Source organism: Octodon degus, unplaced genomic scaffold (genome assembly GCF_000260255.1).
Source record: "Octodon degus isolate 3935 unplaced genomic scaffold, OctDeg1.0 scaffold00167, whole genome shotgun sequence".
Lineage (NCBI taxonomy): Eukaryota > Metazoa > Chordata > Mammalia > Rodentia > Octodontidae > Octodon > Octodon degus.
This window is the reverse complement of record NW_004524743.1, coordinates 963,638-976,689: the sequence shown is the minus strand read 5'-3', so window position 1 is coordinate 976,689 and position 13,052 is coordinate 963,638. Positions and strand designations below refer to the sequence as shown.

The following is a 13,052-nucleotide window of genomic DNA, read 5'->3' as shown; positions in this document are numbered from 1 at the left end:
AGAGGCCTGGGTTTCAGCACTGGCTCTATTATTATGTGATTTGAGGAAGGTCATTTACCTTCTCTGAGCCTCAATATTCATATATATTAAGGGATATAATAAGAGCAATCTCAGGGTAATTGAAAGGTTTAAATGAGATGGACAATGCAAAAAGAAATACAATTCAGAATAGCACCATCTGAAAGAATTTAGCTATATTACGATTCACCCTCTGTGCTATCATGCAAGAGCAAGGGGAATCTGAAAATGCACACTGACAACAGCTGCTTCCAGGATTGTCATGGGGCAACTGCCCAACTCCCGCTAGATACAAGGCTCTTTATCAGAATCGGGAGATGGGTGAGCATGGGAAGATGGGTGAGCTGGAGAGGTTGCCATTTGATCTGGAGCGATCTTCGTGGACGTCTCACTGACATATCTTGTGCCAACCGTTGCCTTGCTCCTCCAACTCGACTGAAAATGTGGCAGGTATCCACTTGGGTGGCCCCAGTAGTTCAATGCTGAAAAGAAAGTGAGTATTTACAGTTGTCACTAATGCCCAATGAGATAAGAAGAAGTTACGCTCCTTGTGAAAGCCAGGTGGGCCCCTTTGGGGTGTGTGTGCCATACTCTACCAGCTTCCAAAGAAACGCTGTCAGGTGCCTGAGTCCCCATCAGGAGAGCAAGCAGAGATGGAAGTGCTGTGGATACAGAATAAGTTCTGCTCCAGCAATAGGCCTACTTGGGATGGGGCTCTCTGCTCAGTTTCCAATAAGCAATTTGGCAAATTTCTCAACAACTTATTTGTTTGAATTGAGGAACCAAATATTTCAAGTGAACCTATTTCATCTATCAGGTTCAGCCTGATAACTTCCCACTTCCTTCCAGATTTGGGATACTCAGGGACGCAGCAGCCTCAGCCCATTCTTGGTAGGTCTTGCCTACTCCATTTTCATTTTGCTTTTGGTAGAGGCAGGAGTGGAGTTGGCCATGGGCCAATTAAGACTAGAAAACTCTAGACTATTGTGGACACTTTGATTCAAATAGGAAAATGGGACACTCCATAAAATGTGTGCATAGTCTTGCCTCAGAGGATGCTGCTAGGCAGTGTTAGGGACTATGACTATTCAGTAAGAAGCCAGTATGCATAGTGAGTGAGTAGGACAAATGCTCTCCACTCCAGCAGAACTCTTTTAAATATATTATGCACTTGGAATTCATGTAACAAGTTTGAGAAACTTTGGCACAGGACATAGTGGCCGAAGAAAAATACACAATTTTAGGGAGAGCATACATTTGTTTCTGATTCACTGGATTTTATGTTCTTTAATAGAAGAAATGGAAGATAGAGAAGAAACCCTTGGATTCAGAGTAAAAAAAAAATATGTGAAGGTTTAGAAAAAATAATTCTCTTCATCACACCAAAGTTAATAAAAGAACAGTTTTTTTTTCTTCTCTCTGGAGACTGGTTTCCTGTAAATCAACATAAGCATGACGAATAAACTAGATCTGGGGTCAAATCAGCCTGAGTTTGAGTCTGGAATTCACTACTGCTAGCTGTCTGATCTTCGGCCACTTAGGTAGTCTACCTAATTCTCCACACTAATGACATGCTTTCTTCATAACAGCTACCTTCCAAAGTCTAGTTAGGGTTGAGTTAAATGTATATTAAGCTCCTAGGAGAGTAGCTGGCACATATCTGTCCAATAAATGTTCACTATTATTTAAAAAGGCAGCGTTGTTACATGTGGTAGGTTTGAATTTTTGTGTGGTCAAGCTACACTTTAGCTTAGTCAACAACACACTGACATTCCCTTTGTTTTTGGGCCAGCTAATTAACTTCCCTAAAACCTCAATATCCCCATCTATCCATGAGGATAAATACAGAATCTGCATTGTGGGTAGCTACTAGGTTTTTTGTTGCTTTCTTTCTTTCTTTCTTTCTTTTTTGAGCATGAGGGCTGGGGATCTCGTGCATGCTAGGGAAGAACTCTATCACTGAGCTACACCATGACTAATTGTTCTTTTGCTTCACTTCCATGATCTTTGTCATTCTCATTATCTCTAGTGAGCTTGTACTTTACCTGAACCAACCATTCCTGAGGTCACGCCTTAGAATTTGTCAAGGCCCACAAATATGAAACCCTAACAGTCCCAACTTTAACATCCTTTCTCTCATTTCACTGGTTTATGCAGTTTTATTGCTGTATTTTTATGCAGCCTCTAAGCCATTGACCTCCACTAGCCAGGTAACTTGCATTTGCATCCACTTCCTTCTTTATGCAGCTTGGATACCACAGTCTTTTGTTAAAACTCACTTTCAAATATCCTCTATTCCCTGCCCTTGTTCTTTATGTGTCATGATTACTTGCCACAACCTCATCCTTGGATGAGGGATGCATTGCCTTCTATGCATTTTATGTGAACCTAATGTCACTGGTGAAAATCCCACAACAGCTGGCTCTCCCTGCTTGAAACACATGATCTCAGCTGTCAGGCAAACATTCAGAAATTCTGCTTCTATTTTTCTAGTAGCAGTCTTGCTGTCCCAATGTCCCCAAAGACTTTTTATACTTTCCTACTCCCTTCCAACATTCCACATGCTCACTCGCAGCTGATGAGCCTACCTTTAATAGTTTTTTTATTTTTGTATTTTTAGGGAAGGGTCTATAGGGTGTTCAGGGTCTTATTGCTAGATTCTACTTGCAGTGATCCACCTGTTTACAGCCTCCCAAGAGCTGGGATTACAGGTGCATACCACCACACCCAGTCTTGCCTCTATAGCTGATTGAGAAAATAGAAATCATTAGGTTACTACACTGCAGCCATTACACAAGCAAGCCCACAAATCTATTTGTTTCTCTCATTATCTGCTTTGCTTTGCACACTTTCAATGGCAGAACAGCTCCTCTTCCTATGAATTACTCATAAAGTCATCCCTGTCCTCCTATACTATCAGTCTCTCTGCCTTTATTGGAATGTTCCCATTATCATTCAAATTTGTGATATTTGCCATTTTTAAAACAAAGCTTTCTCGAATCCCACTAGAATTCTTAGCTATCAACTCACTTTTCTTCACTAATTTAATGTTAAATTTCTCTGGGAAGCTGCTAGAAATTAATGACTCCATTTTCTGATCTCCCATTCACTCTTTAACTCAGCCCACTCTGTCTATCTGTGTCACAACCAGTAGAAATTTCTCTGTCCTCTTATTTGATCTCCAAGTTTGGTTGGCTTGTCTTACAAAAAGATCTTAAGCGGAATAATCTTTATTATATCGCCAGACATTTCCTTGCTATTTCCTTTTGAGACGTTCTTATACTGCCCTCTATGCTAGGCTTTGTTGCAGCTATTAGGTATGGCAATACATCCCTCAAATCTCAGCCTTCATGGAACTGATATTTGGATAGTGTATCTACACGACAGCCTCATCCCATCTTCACACTGGACTGTAACATATCGGCTATCAAGGACTATGGTGGTAATTTTTCCTTTTGATCTTCTCTAATACACAGTTTGAGGCACAAATGATTCTCTGCAAAAAGATTTATCTGTTTTTATAGCTTACTATGTGCCAGACATTATTCTAATATTTGCATACCTTATTGCACCCAATGCTCAGAGACACCCTTTCAAGTGGTTACTATTTTATGCTTATTCTACAAAAGGCAAGTAAGGTACAGAGAGGTTAAGAATGGAACCAAGTTCCCAAGGCCAGTAAGTGATAAAGCTGGGATTTGGATCTTAAACTTAAGCCATGAAGGTCTTCTTCCCATTCTACCCTGAGTGCCTTCACTTTAAAGCTCCTCCTGCCACCTCTTTCAAACTGAGTGTAAAATCCCAAGGTTTGGGCTTCAGTCTCACTTTCTATGACTGCAGAGTCCTGGGGTAGCCTTAGGTGCTAGGCTGAAAAGTGAACATCTTGGATTGAACAAGCTCATCTTCACAGTTTTGTTCATCTTTCTAAGTCATTTGAGTTACTTTAATAAGGAAGTTGGGCTTAAATTTTAAAATACAGTAGAAATGGCTTCCCTAGCAAAATGAGAAATACTGTAAGAAATTTTATAAGACATGGAGTACATGGGTTTTTTGAAACCAAGATGAAACCAATTCTATCCATGAAAATACAAAATAATAGAAATAAAACGTCCCATCAGCTTCTGGAGAGCCTGGTTTATACACTACAAACTACCCAAGTTACTTTTTTGGATACAGAATCACAATATCGAAGGCTAAAACAGATCCCTAGTCAGACAAGGTGGTGCATGCTGTAATCCCAGCACTCAGGAGGTTGAGGCAGGAGGATCACCATGAGTTTAAGGCCAACCTGCGCTACAAGGTGAGTTTAAGGCCAGCCCAAATTGTGCAGCAAGAGCCTGTTCTCAAACAATCCAACAAAACCACAAATACCTACTTTCATTTGGTAGGCTGGGACTGACAGATCCATGACTTGGGGAGACATAGAGTTTTTTACCTGGAAAAGAAAAAGAAAAGATGACACAAATTGAAATCTCTGTGGCTGGGCTAGAAAGTATCCAGAAGCACCCCCAGGGTCCCAGACTGCCTGTCCCTCTGTTTATGGAATCTGACATAGCTTCTCTTATCAGATGCTAAAGCCCAGGAACTTTTGTGAAGGCTCCTTGGAACTTCTCATCTTCTAGGCAGTAGTCCTGATTAAGAGATGCTGACCTCCTGTCCGGATCCTAGACTAGCCACCAATGGATGGGAGTGATGCCGTCATTGGTAAGAGGGTGTGAAGAGCTCACAGCAGTTAAGAGTAGTGATAAACATTTATTTGTGAATGCAAGTCAAGTTGGGAGGTTTCAGAAATTTTGTCATGATGTGCCTGAGTATTGTAGCTGCTCACTAAATATTTGCTGAACTGGATTTGACTGTGAAGCATTGTTATGTTTGGCAGATGATGAGTTGAGCCATCTGTGTCGTAACCAACTGTTGAAAGGGCTCTTCTGTGTGTATGTACACGATATATACAAACACAGTTGTTCTAATCTTCCTTCTAAATCCAGTAGGAGAAAATTTTTGAAAAAGTTACAGGGTGGGAACTTCAGATTTCCCAAACATGCCATTTTTTGTGATCTACTGTCTGCAAACATTGCAAGTCAAACTCTGGAATTACGTGTTTTAGCAGGAAATTTGTTTTTAGAATTCAGATGGAAAACAGTGCGGGCCTTAGGCAGGCTGTGCCAAACAGGTCCTTTTTGCTTAGTTCACAGTAGACAGCTTCCAATAATTTCTTTCAGACCTTGGGTCACAGATATATATAGAATAGGGAGTTTCAACTGAAAGTTCATCCAAAGTACAGAATATTACAGAAGATATAGGCTTGGCTCTAAGAAACAATGATATTTTTAACAAATATTTCACATGAAAGGTACATCTTACAGCAGAGTAGATTGCTTTTTGGTAAACATATAGTTCAAGCCAAATATTCCCCATCCTCTTACAAAGAAGGTAGTTCTGTTTGCTCATTGGTATTTTGCATAGAGAAGGCTCTAACTAAATAGCTGTTGGGTGAATATGTGAATGAAAGAATGAGTGAGCCATAAGGGTGTTTTTAGTTCAGGGGGAAAGGTGGCTGTCCGAGCACAGGAGACCCAAGGAAGCCAAGCAGGAGGGACGTGGTGCACAGGCAGCCAGGCACTGTTACATCTCCAGGCAGCGATGGGGCTGTCTCTCCAGTCGTTATGAATTTTAATGTGTGGAGCAGATGGTTGGTATAGATTGCCCTTGTTTTTGCCCAGGAGCCTGGCATCATTGCAAGTTGTCAACCTGTTTAGAGAATAGAGTTTGAGCCTCTAGGTACGTCACAGGCCTCTGTTTTGCAAATAGATTATTTAGTGACTCCCAGGGAGGCAAATGTGAGGCCTATGATTTTAGGAAGTCACACATCACTTTTCTAAGGAAAGCCAAGTCTAAAAGACTCAGTGCGTATCTTGAGCCAAGGCCCTTTGGCTGCCTGTCTATGTAAGTGTTTAGTTACTAAACTGTGAATGTCAGTACAGCCTAGGGAAGATGTATAGATGTTTATGCGAAACATTCCATGCTTCAGCAGCAGCAGCCCCATGTCCACGGTGGCAGCTATTAGTCTTAGCACCCCATGTCATGCCAACTCACTCAACCACGGCCAGTCAGGGGCAGTCTTCCAGGTATCTGTAAGCATCTCCTTATAGTTGACTGAGCTAGGAGGCATATTGAAGAATAGTCCTGCGCTTCCGGGAATCTGGACATGGTTGTACTCTTCGCTCATGGCAGATTCCTGAGGACAAGTTAGGCATCTCTCCTGCTGGAAGAAACCTAGGAAAGGCTCACATTTCCTGGGTGGGTGAGACCCTGGAATCAGGTGCCCACCAGGAAATACTTGAGCGCAGCCAGGCTCTGGGGAGCTGGGGCTTGCTAGAGGGGGGAAGTGCCATAGCTCCCTAGGCTGAGCACTGGGGGGCTCCGGCAGAGCCAGTGGGTAGTGCTCCACAGGAATGGGATCACACACACTCAATCTGCTCGTGGTGGCAGGAGTTGCAAGGGGTGTTTCTGGCTGTGGCCTTGTCCAGGGAGAAGAGACTCTCCAGTGATCGGGAGCCATGTCACCATCTGGGAAGGAAAGATTTAGAAGACATGTTAGGTGTTTACTTATCATTTGGCACATGGAAATAGCTCATTGTTTCCCGGTTGATGAATGCTTTATTTATTTATTTATTTATTTATTTATTTATTTATTTATGTACTGGATACAGGGTCTCATTATGCAGTTCAGACTCTAGCCAAGACATGGGGGAGGCGGCATGGATGGGGACAGCCAAAAAAGATGTCTGAGAGGGAGAGTTTTTCTGAGACACTCACCCCCTTTCCCTCCACAAACACTTCTTCCAGCTCTCATGACTGTTCAGTTTGACTGGATTTTGTACAAGATAAAGACATCTGCGAGGCCGGCACAACACTGCCAGAGAGCCTCTACCTGCCCCCACCGCTTCCTATGTAGCACAGGTGATCAGAACCTAAGGAGCCCAAGCCCATGTGGCACAGATCTTCTGCTCTTGATCTTACAGCACGTGCTAAGAGGCAAGTGGCCTCTTCGTGTGAAACCACGGCGAGGGAATATTAGCATGTGTCCAAAGGGTGGATGCTGGCTTGAAAGATTATCTTTGGAACAGTGGTATGAGTGGAGTGACTACACTGCACAGAGTCACTGTCAGTGGTTCATATTACATGGAGATACTTGTGTGTTCTAAGCGTAATTAGAAACATAGCGTAGCCTCTGACAACTGGGCAGTTTCTACCTAGACTGGCCTTCCTGACCTCATACACACGACCAAGGTGCTTGCTGAATGCTTTGCATGGAAAGCAGGGCTCTGAGGGGGCAGTGTTGAATATTTCTGTTAACTGCTTTCCTTGCAGATTTCTGTGACTGAAATGTTAAGGGGTGTAGGTGGAGTGGCACTGTTCATGTGCACTAGAATGCAGACTGGATGGAAGCTTGAGGAGACATACTGGGTGCCTTCACTGTGGGTTAACAGCAACCCAGTGGCTATGGGGGAACTGGGGAAACACGCTTTTCCAGCTCAGGCTCAGATGTTGGTGGCCCATGGAATGGGGACCCTACACATGGGTGAGCTTTTCTTTATTTTATTAAGTTTAATTTTATTCTTTCTTTTCTTTTCTTTTTGTATTTTAGGGAATGGTCTACAGGGTGCTCAGGATCTCACTACTAGATCGAACTCATAGTGATCTGCCTGTTTACAGCCTCCCAAGAGCTGGGATTAGAGGTGCGTGCCACCATGCCCAGTCTCAATTGCTGTCTCAGCAAGCCCCAGGGGCAAGGCCAGCACAGCAGGCCTGGGTATTGAACCCCCAGCCTCTGCACCTGTTTGCAGGCCCTTTAATCTGCTGAGCTATTTGGCCAGCCCTTATTATTTCATTTTGTTTTCTTTTTTTGTGGAGCCAGGGCTTGAACTCAGGCCCTTGAGCTTGCCAGGGAAGTGCTTATTCAACTGAGCTATCTCCCCAGCCCCTATTATTTCATTTTGAATAGGTGGGCTTTTTATTCTTGGACTTCTTGAGCCAGCTGTTCCAATAACCATGCCTATCTACCCTGTGGACTGTGAAAGGCATCTTAAAACATGGCCTGGTTTGACACAATGCTGTTGCTGCTAGCAGAAGTGGCTCTGGTGACATTTGTACCCAAGTGCCCTTCCTTAGTTACCTCTTGGAGTCAAAATAAACATATTCTCCTTTAAACTGGGGGTGCCAGCTATTTTGTTGACAGCCTCAGAAAGCTGATGTGATATATGATAATATAATACATAATAATATAGAACTACATTATTAATAGTATAATAATAATAATAATAATAATAATAATAATAATAATATATGAGCTATTTTGGTCATCTTAGCAAGCCAGATAAGAAAATACTCAGAGTGGCTCAAGCAATCTGTCCAGGCCTGCACAGTAGGTAGTAGTGTATCTGACTCCAGAGCTCATGCTCTTACTGGTTTCTCCTTCCCAATATTACAAAGAATTCAGATACATAGCTAACTGGGCACATTTGTGTGCTACTATGGCTGGAAAGCTGGCAGATGAACCTAACATTTAGGGGGATAATTTTCATTATATATTAAAGCTATTTGGTGGCAAACACAATAGCCACCTCTTACTAGTTGTGGTGTCTCCCACAAGTCACTTCAATCTAAGCCTCGGTTTCACCACCAGAAATAGGTGTGTAGGTTGGTGTGAAGATTCAGGGAGACAATCCATATGAGAGCCGCTAACAAGGAGACAACACACAGGAGAGACACAGCAAATGTTGGCCACTCCCAACATCATTAGCTCTAGTCCTTCTATGTATTAATCTACTTGCTGGATACTGCCAAGGTCTTCAAAGGTCAGGACAGATTGGCACTGGAGTCTGACAAACCTGGGTTTCAAACGCTATCACACACTGTGTAACACTTCTCTAAACATGGATCCCTGAGGGGTTGTAGTTTTCTCCTCTGTAAACAGGATAGCAATAGATAGTGCAAGCTGTTTTTGTGAAGTACAAAAAAAATAAGAAAAATGTACCAAAATGCATGCAGTGGAGGGAATCCTCACAAACTGAATAACAAGCACCCAGGCTATGTAGTTACCACCTTGGAAGACTCTTTGGATGCCTTTCAAGCCACCAATCTCCCCAAAGGTAACCTATCTTCTAACACCATAGATTTGACTTGCTTGTCTGAACTACAGAGCTTAGCAGGTTTTGAGGACTCAAAAGAATGGCATCATTTTAATGTACTGCCTGGTAGGCTCAGTACATTTGCACACATCCCTGTCTCTTCCCAGAAAGGAAGGCACACAGTTGTGAGGACTCTCAAAGGCTCCACACAACCAGTTTGACTGAAATACACACAGGGATTCATCTAAAAGAGAAAGCAGCATTTCTTCCTTACTGCTGCTAAACGCAGTGAATGGAGACAGAGAAGGAGGTGGGACTCTGGGATTGGATCAGGAAGACCTCTACTCAGCTGCTCAGGGACACAGCCTCTTATCTTCTCTCAGCAACCCCTGAGCCTGGTATGAGACCTGAGCTTGCACTCAACTAGGCCTGCCGTGGGGACAGGCAGACTCTGGGCTGAGATGTAAAGCAACACCCCACCCCGCAACTTCACATATTAAAGCTTCCCCAGATACTGACTCTGAAATCCTCAAAGGCTTTTGAAAGGGGGATAATGAAAAGATATTTTCAATTTTTGTTTTGTTTCCTGAAGTACAGCCAGTGTAAATTATATATAAGTAAATAAAAAATAACTTTGATTTAGGAGGAAAAAAAGCTAGGAAAGTCAGTGGTATTTCCTAGACACACAGCTCTCTGTGTTTAAGATTTACATATCTGGCTTAACAGAGTACCTTTCAGAATATGGACAAGCCTTTGATGACAGAGGGTCAATAGGGGCCTGTTCTCCTCAGCCCAGCTTAGCCAAAGATAGGTGGCCTGGTGCTGGCTAGCAGAAGTTAAGACTAATGAAATAACTAATAAACTGTTAGTAACTAACAGTAATGAAAGGCCACTTTATAGATTTGCCATCATTTTCAAAACCTCACATATCTCCTATGACACGTCCTGTGAGAATCCTGGTAGGACTGAATACTTTTCATGGAGTCCTCCCCAGAGGCAGAACAGTTTAGGAGAAACTTGAGTCCTCACAGTGATAAGAGAGGCCTTGAGGGATACGGCATTCCCTTCAGTTACTCAACCGGCTGCCAAACGTTTGCCTAAGTTCTTTGAGGGAGAAATCTTCAAAGTGAAGACATTTGTGGGAAAAGGTAACAGTGAAGAAAACAAGTAAAGAAAAAAGCCACTCCCCATTGGGCTTGCGAAGGCTGACTCAGGCAAGATTCCTTAGCAGGCAGGGGCTTCCCGAAAGTCAGAAAGCACAGAAAACGTGACAACAGCCACACAGCAGGACCCACTGAAAATGTAGAGCCTTTTGGGAGAGGCCATCATATCCATCTCAGTCATTCAAAAACATGTCAACTTCAAGCACCACCCCCACAAAAGTTGCTAGCACCTGCATCACACCTACTAAGTGCCACTTGACGTGGATTATCACATTGCCTCCTCCAAAGCATCCTCCTGTAATTAAATAACACTCAGATTTAGTAGTAAGGAAACTGAGGTATAGGCACACAACGTGATATGCCTTGAAATCCTACTGTTAGAAAGTAGTGAGGCCGGTCTAGCAGTAGGCTGCCTTGTTCTAAACTAGGTGATCTCATGCTGTGGTCTGTCAGGGCTTTGTCCCTTCTGAAACTCACGTTCAAATTTATTCCCTACTATGAGACACTATGATCATTGATGGTTTTATGAGAAGAGGGAGAAAGATTAGTGGCTTCATGCATTTATTCCTAGCATCTTGTCATGTAATGCCCTGCACTGCTTGGACTCTACCATCTGCAGATGGGACCCACAACCTTGGGCTCCACACTGCTTCCTCTAGAGTCTACTACCAGGTAGCTAGACACACCTCACCTCATGTGCCTTTCCACAGGTTTACTTAAACCATGTGATTCTTCAAGAAAACCCCATCAGTTGGCTATAAAAGTAATTTCCAGGAAGGAAGGAAGCCTACAGATATGAGTACACCAGCTTCACTCTAATGCCTTTTCAGGCTCAAAAAGCAAAGCACAAACCAGAGCAACTGGAAAAAGGTGAGCTCTTCACCCATAGGCCGAGGCCCCCCTAGTGGAGTTCAACATGTAGTCTTGACACCAGCAATAAACGGCTCTTAAATCCAACCAGACCTTGACATATTCACACATTTCAAGAAAGCTAACAAGTTGTCATACTGATTCACACCCACAGCATGAGTGAGTCTTTTAGGCACAGTGTCTAGGATTCCTGAATACTTCAAAGGGCCCATGAAAACACTGTCACTTGTTTTAAAATGAAAAGAAAACCATGAGTATGATAATGATACCCCATGTATTGCAAGTGAATACAGCCTGGATTTAATTCATCTTTATATCAATGCAGCTTTAAAACATAACTTTTAATATCTTTCTACAAAAAGGTGACCCATGAATGCAAAAATATCTAAGGCCTACGAAAGTCATACTGCAGCCTCTGCCAGCTTAATGTGTCTTCCCCCAAAGCTGGGTGCACGTATTGAGCAACGAACAGACCCGACTCTGTGAAGAGTAGGAGAGGGCTGTGGTAACAGTCTTCATCTGGCTCCTGGCCCCTGCCCTCACTCACCAGATCATCCTTTGTTGGCTGAGGGGAGTCTGGGAGCCCAAGTGAGACATAATTTATCTTGTCATGGATCCTTCGCTATGCCTGCTCTCAGGCTAATAGTGAATAATAACAATGCTGATAATGATGATCATAGTAAAGGAAGTTGTTGAGCTCTTATTGTGCTGAAGAGTGAACCCAGGGTTTAACATGATTGAGCCCAGTATGAGCCAGATAAACTACTTTTCTGGAAGCATGCATTTTTACATTAACTTCTAAAGAGGTCTATGGCTTCTCCCTGGGTACTGTGACTTGCCTTTAGCAAATCTGCACAGGTGAGAATGCATTGAGTGCTCCCCAAAACAGATTTGTAGCCAAAGCCTTGCTAGAGAATTCCAGCCTCAGCCCTCCCAACATGCTCACCATTCTTTAGGATCACTTCTTCACTCTGGCTGTGGCTTGGGCTATGGCTCGGGCTGTGGCTCTGGCTCTGGCTCTGGCTCTGGCTCTGGCTCTGGCTCTGGCTCTGGCTGTGGCTCTGGCTTTGGCTCTGGCTGTGGCTGTGGCTCTGGCTTGAGGGGCTCAACTCCTTGGGCCTCTTCACATTCCGCAGAGCTCTGGAGAAGTGCTCATCTACTTCACTGCTGATGTCCCCCTGGAAGTAGGTGAAGACAACACTTCGGGAACTCCACTCAGTCTTAATAGGCTTCTGCCTACTTGCGGGCCGTTGGGCATCAGTCTTCTTCATTCCTTCCATTGTGAGAGAATGACACAGATGGGAGCTGTAAACAGAAAGCAAAACGTCACTTGCATTATTTTACAAAGGGGGTTGGCTCTAATTTGGCTTTTTTAGGGTGGCCAAACATTTATTAAAATTGACGACATGTTTCATCTTTATGCCCGTGAGTATTCAGCCACCTGCCTGCAATCAAAACACTACTTTTAGCCTATTTCCAGATTTCAACTTAAATGGTACTTTGGGAATGCAGAGCATCAGATCTTTTACAGTGTAAAGCAATCAGCGAGATATAAGCAGCATTCTTGAGGGTGAAAAGCTTGCTCCTACCCAGTACAGGTTCTCAGCAAAGCCCCAAGGAGCCACGCAGTTTCTGAAGGTCAACAACAGCTCTGGGATGGGCCGTGGGCCAGCAGATGAACCCAGTCTAATCAGTGTTCAGGGAACAACATGACAAAGTTGTACAAAGTGCTGAAAGCGGCCTTTCTGTACAGATGAGAATTATCAGGCTGCATGATTAGAAAAGCAAAGGAGAGGGGGAGTGAGAGCACACTGAGGCTAAACAGGAGAGTAACTTGCCATCTGGAAAAGTGCCTCCCTCCCAAATG

General features: G+C 43.4%; 1 protein-coding gene across 1 annotated transcript; it reads right to left on the bottom strand.

Annotated features, from left to right (window-relative positions):
* Nucleotides 1–303: 303 nt before the first annotated feature.
* Nucleotides 304–12,465, bottom strand: Vgll1 (vestigial like family member 1). Its single transcript, XM_004643182.1, has 5 exons — nucleotides 12,270–12,465; nucleotides 12,132–12,149; nucleotides 6,168–6,588; nucleotides 4,394–4,452; nucleotides 304–500 (listed from the first exon to the last, which is right to left on the bottom strand). Exons 1-5 carry the CDS (start codon nucleotides 12,463–12,465, stop codon nucleotides 304–306), a joined length of 891 nt encoding a protein of 296 aa, XP_004643239.1.
* Nucleotides 12,466–13,052: the final 587 nt, after the last annotated feature.

Coding starts and splice junctions, on each gene's coding strand:
- Vgll1 (XM_004643182.1), bottom strand. CDS start 12,465: ATGGAAGGAATGAAGAAGACTGATGCCCAACGGCCCGCAAGTAGGCAG. Junction 4,453..6,167: donor CCTCCTAGCTCAGTCAACTA/TAAGGAGATGCT, acceptor TTCTTTTCCAGG/TAAAAAACTCTATGTCTCCC. Junction 501..4,393: donor TCCCAGCCTACCAAATGAAA/GTAGGTATTTGT, acceptor CTTTCTTTTCAG/CATTGAACTACTGGGGCCAC.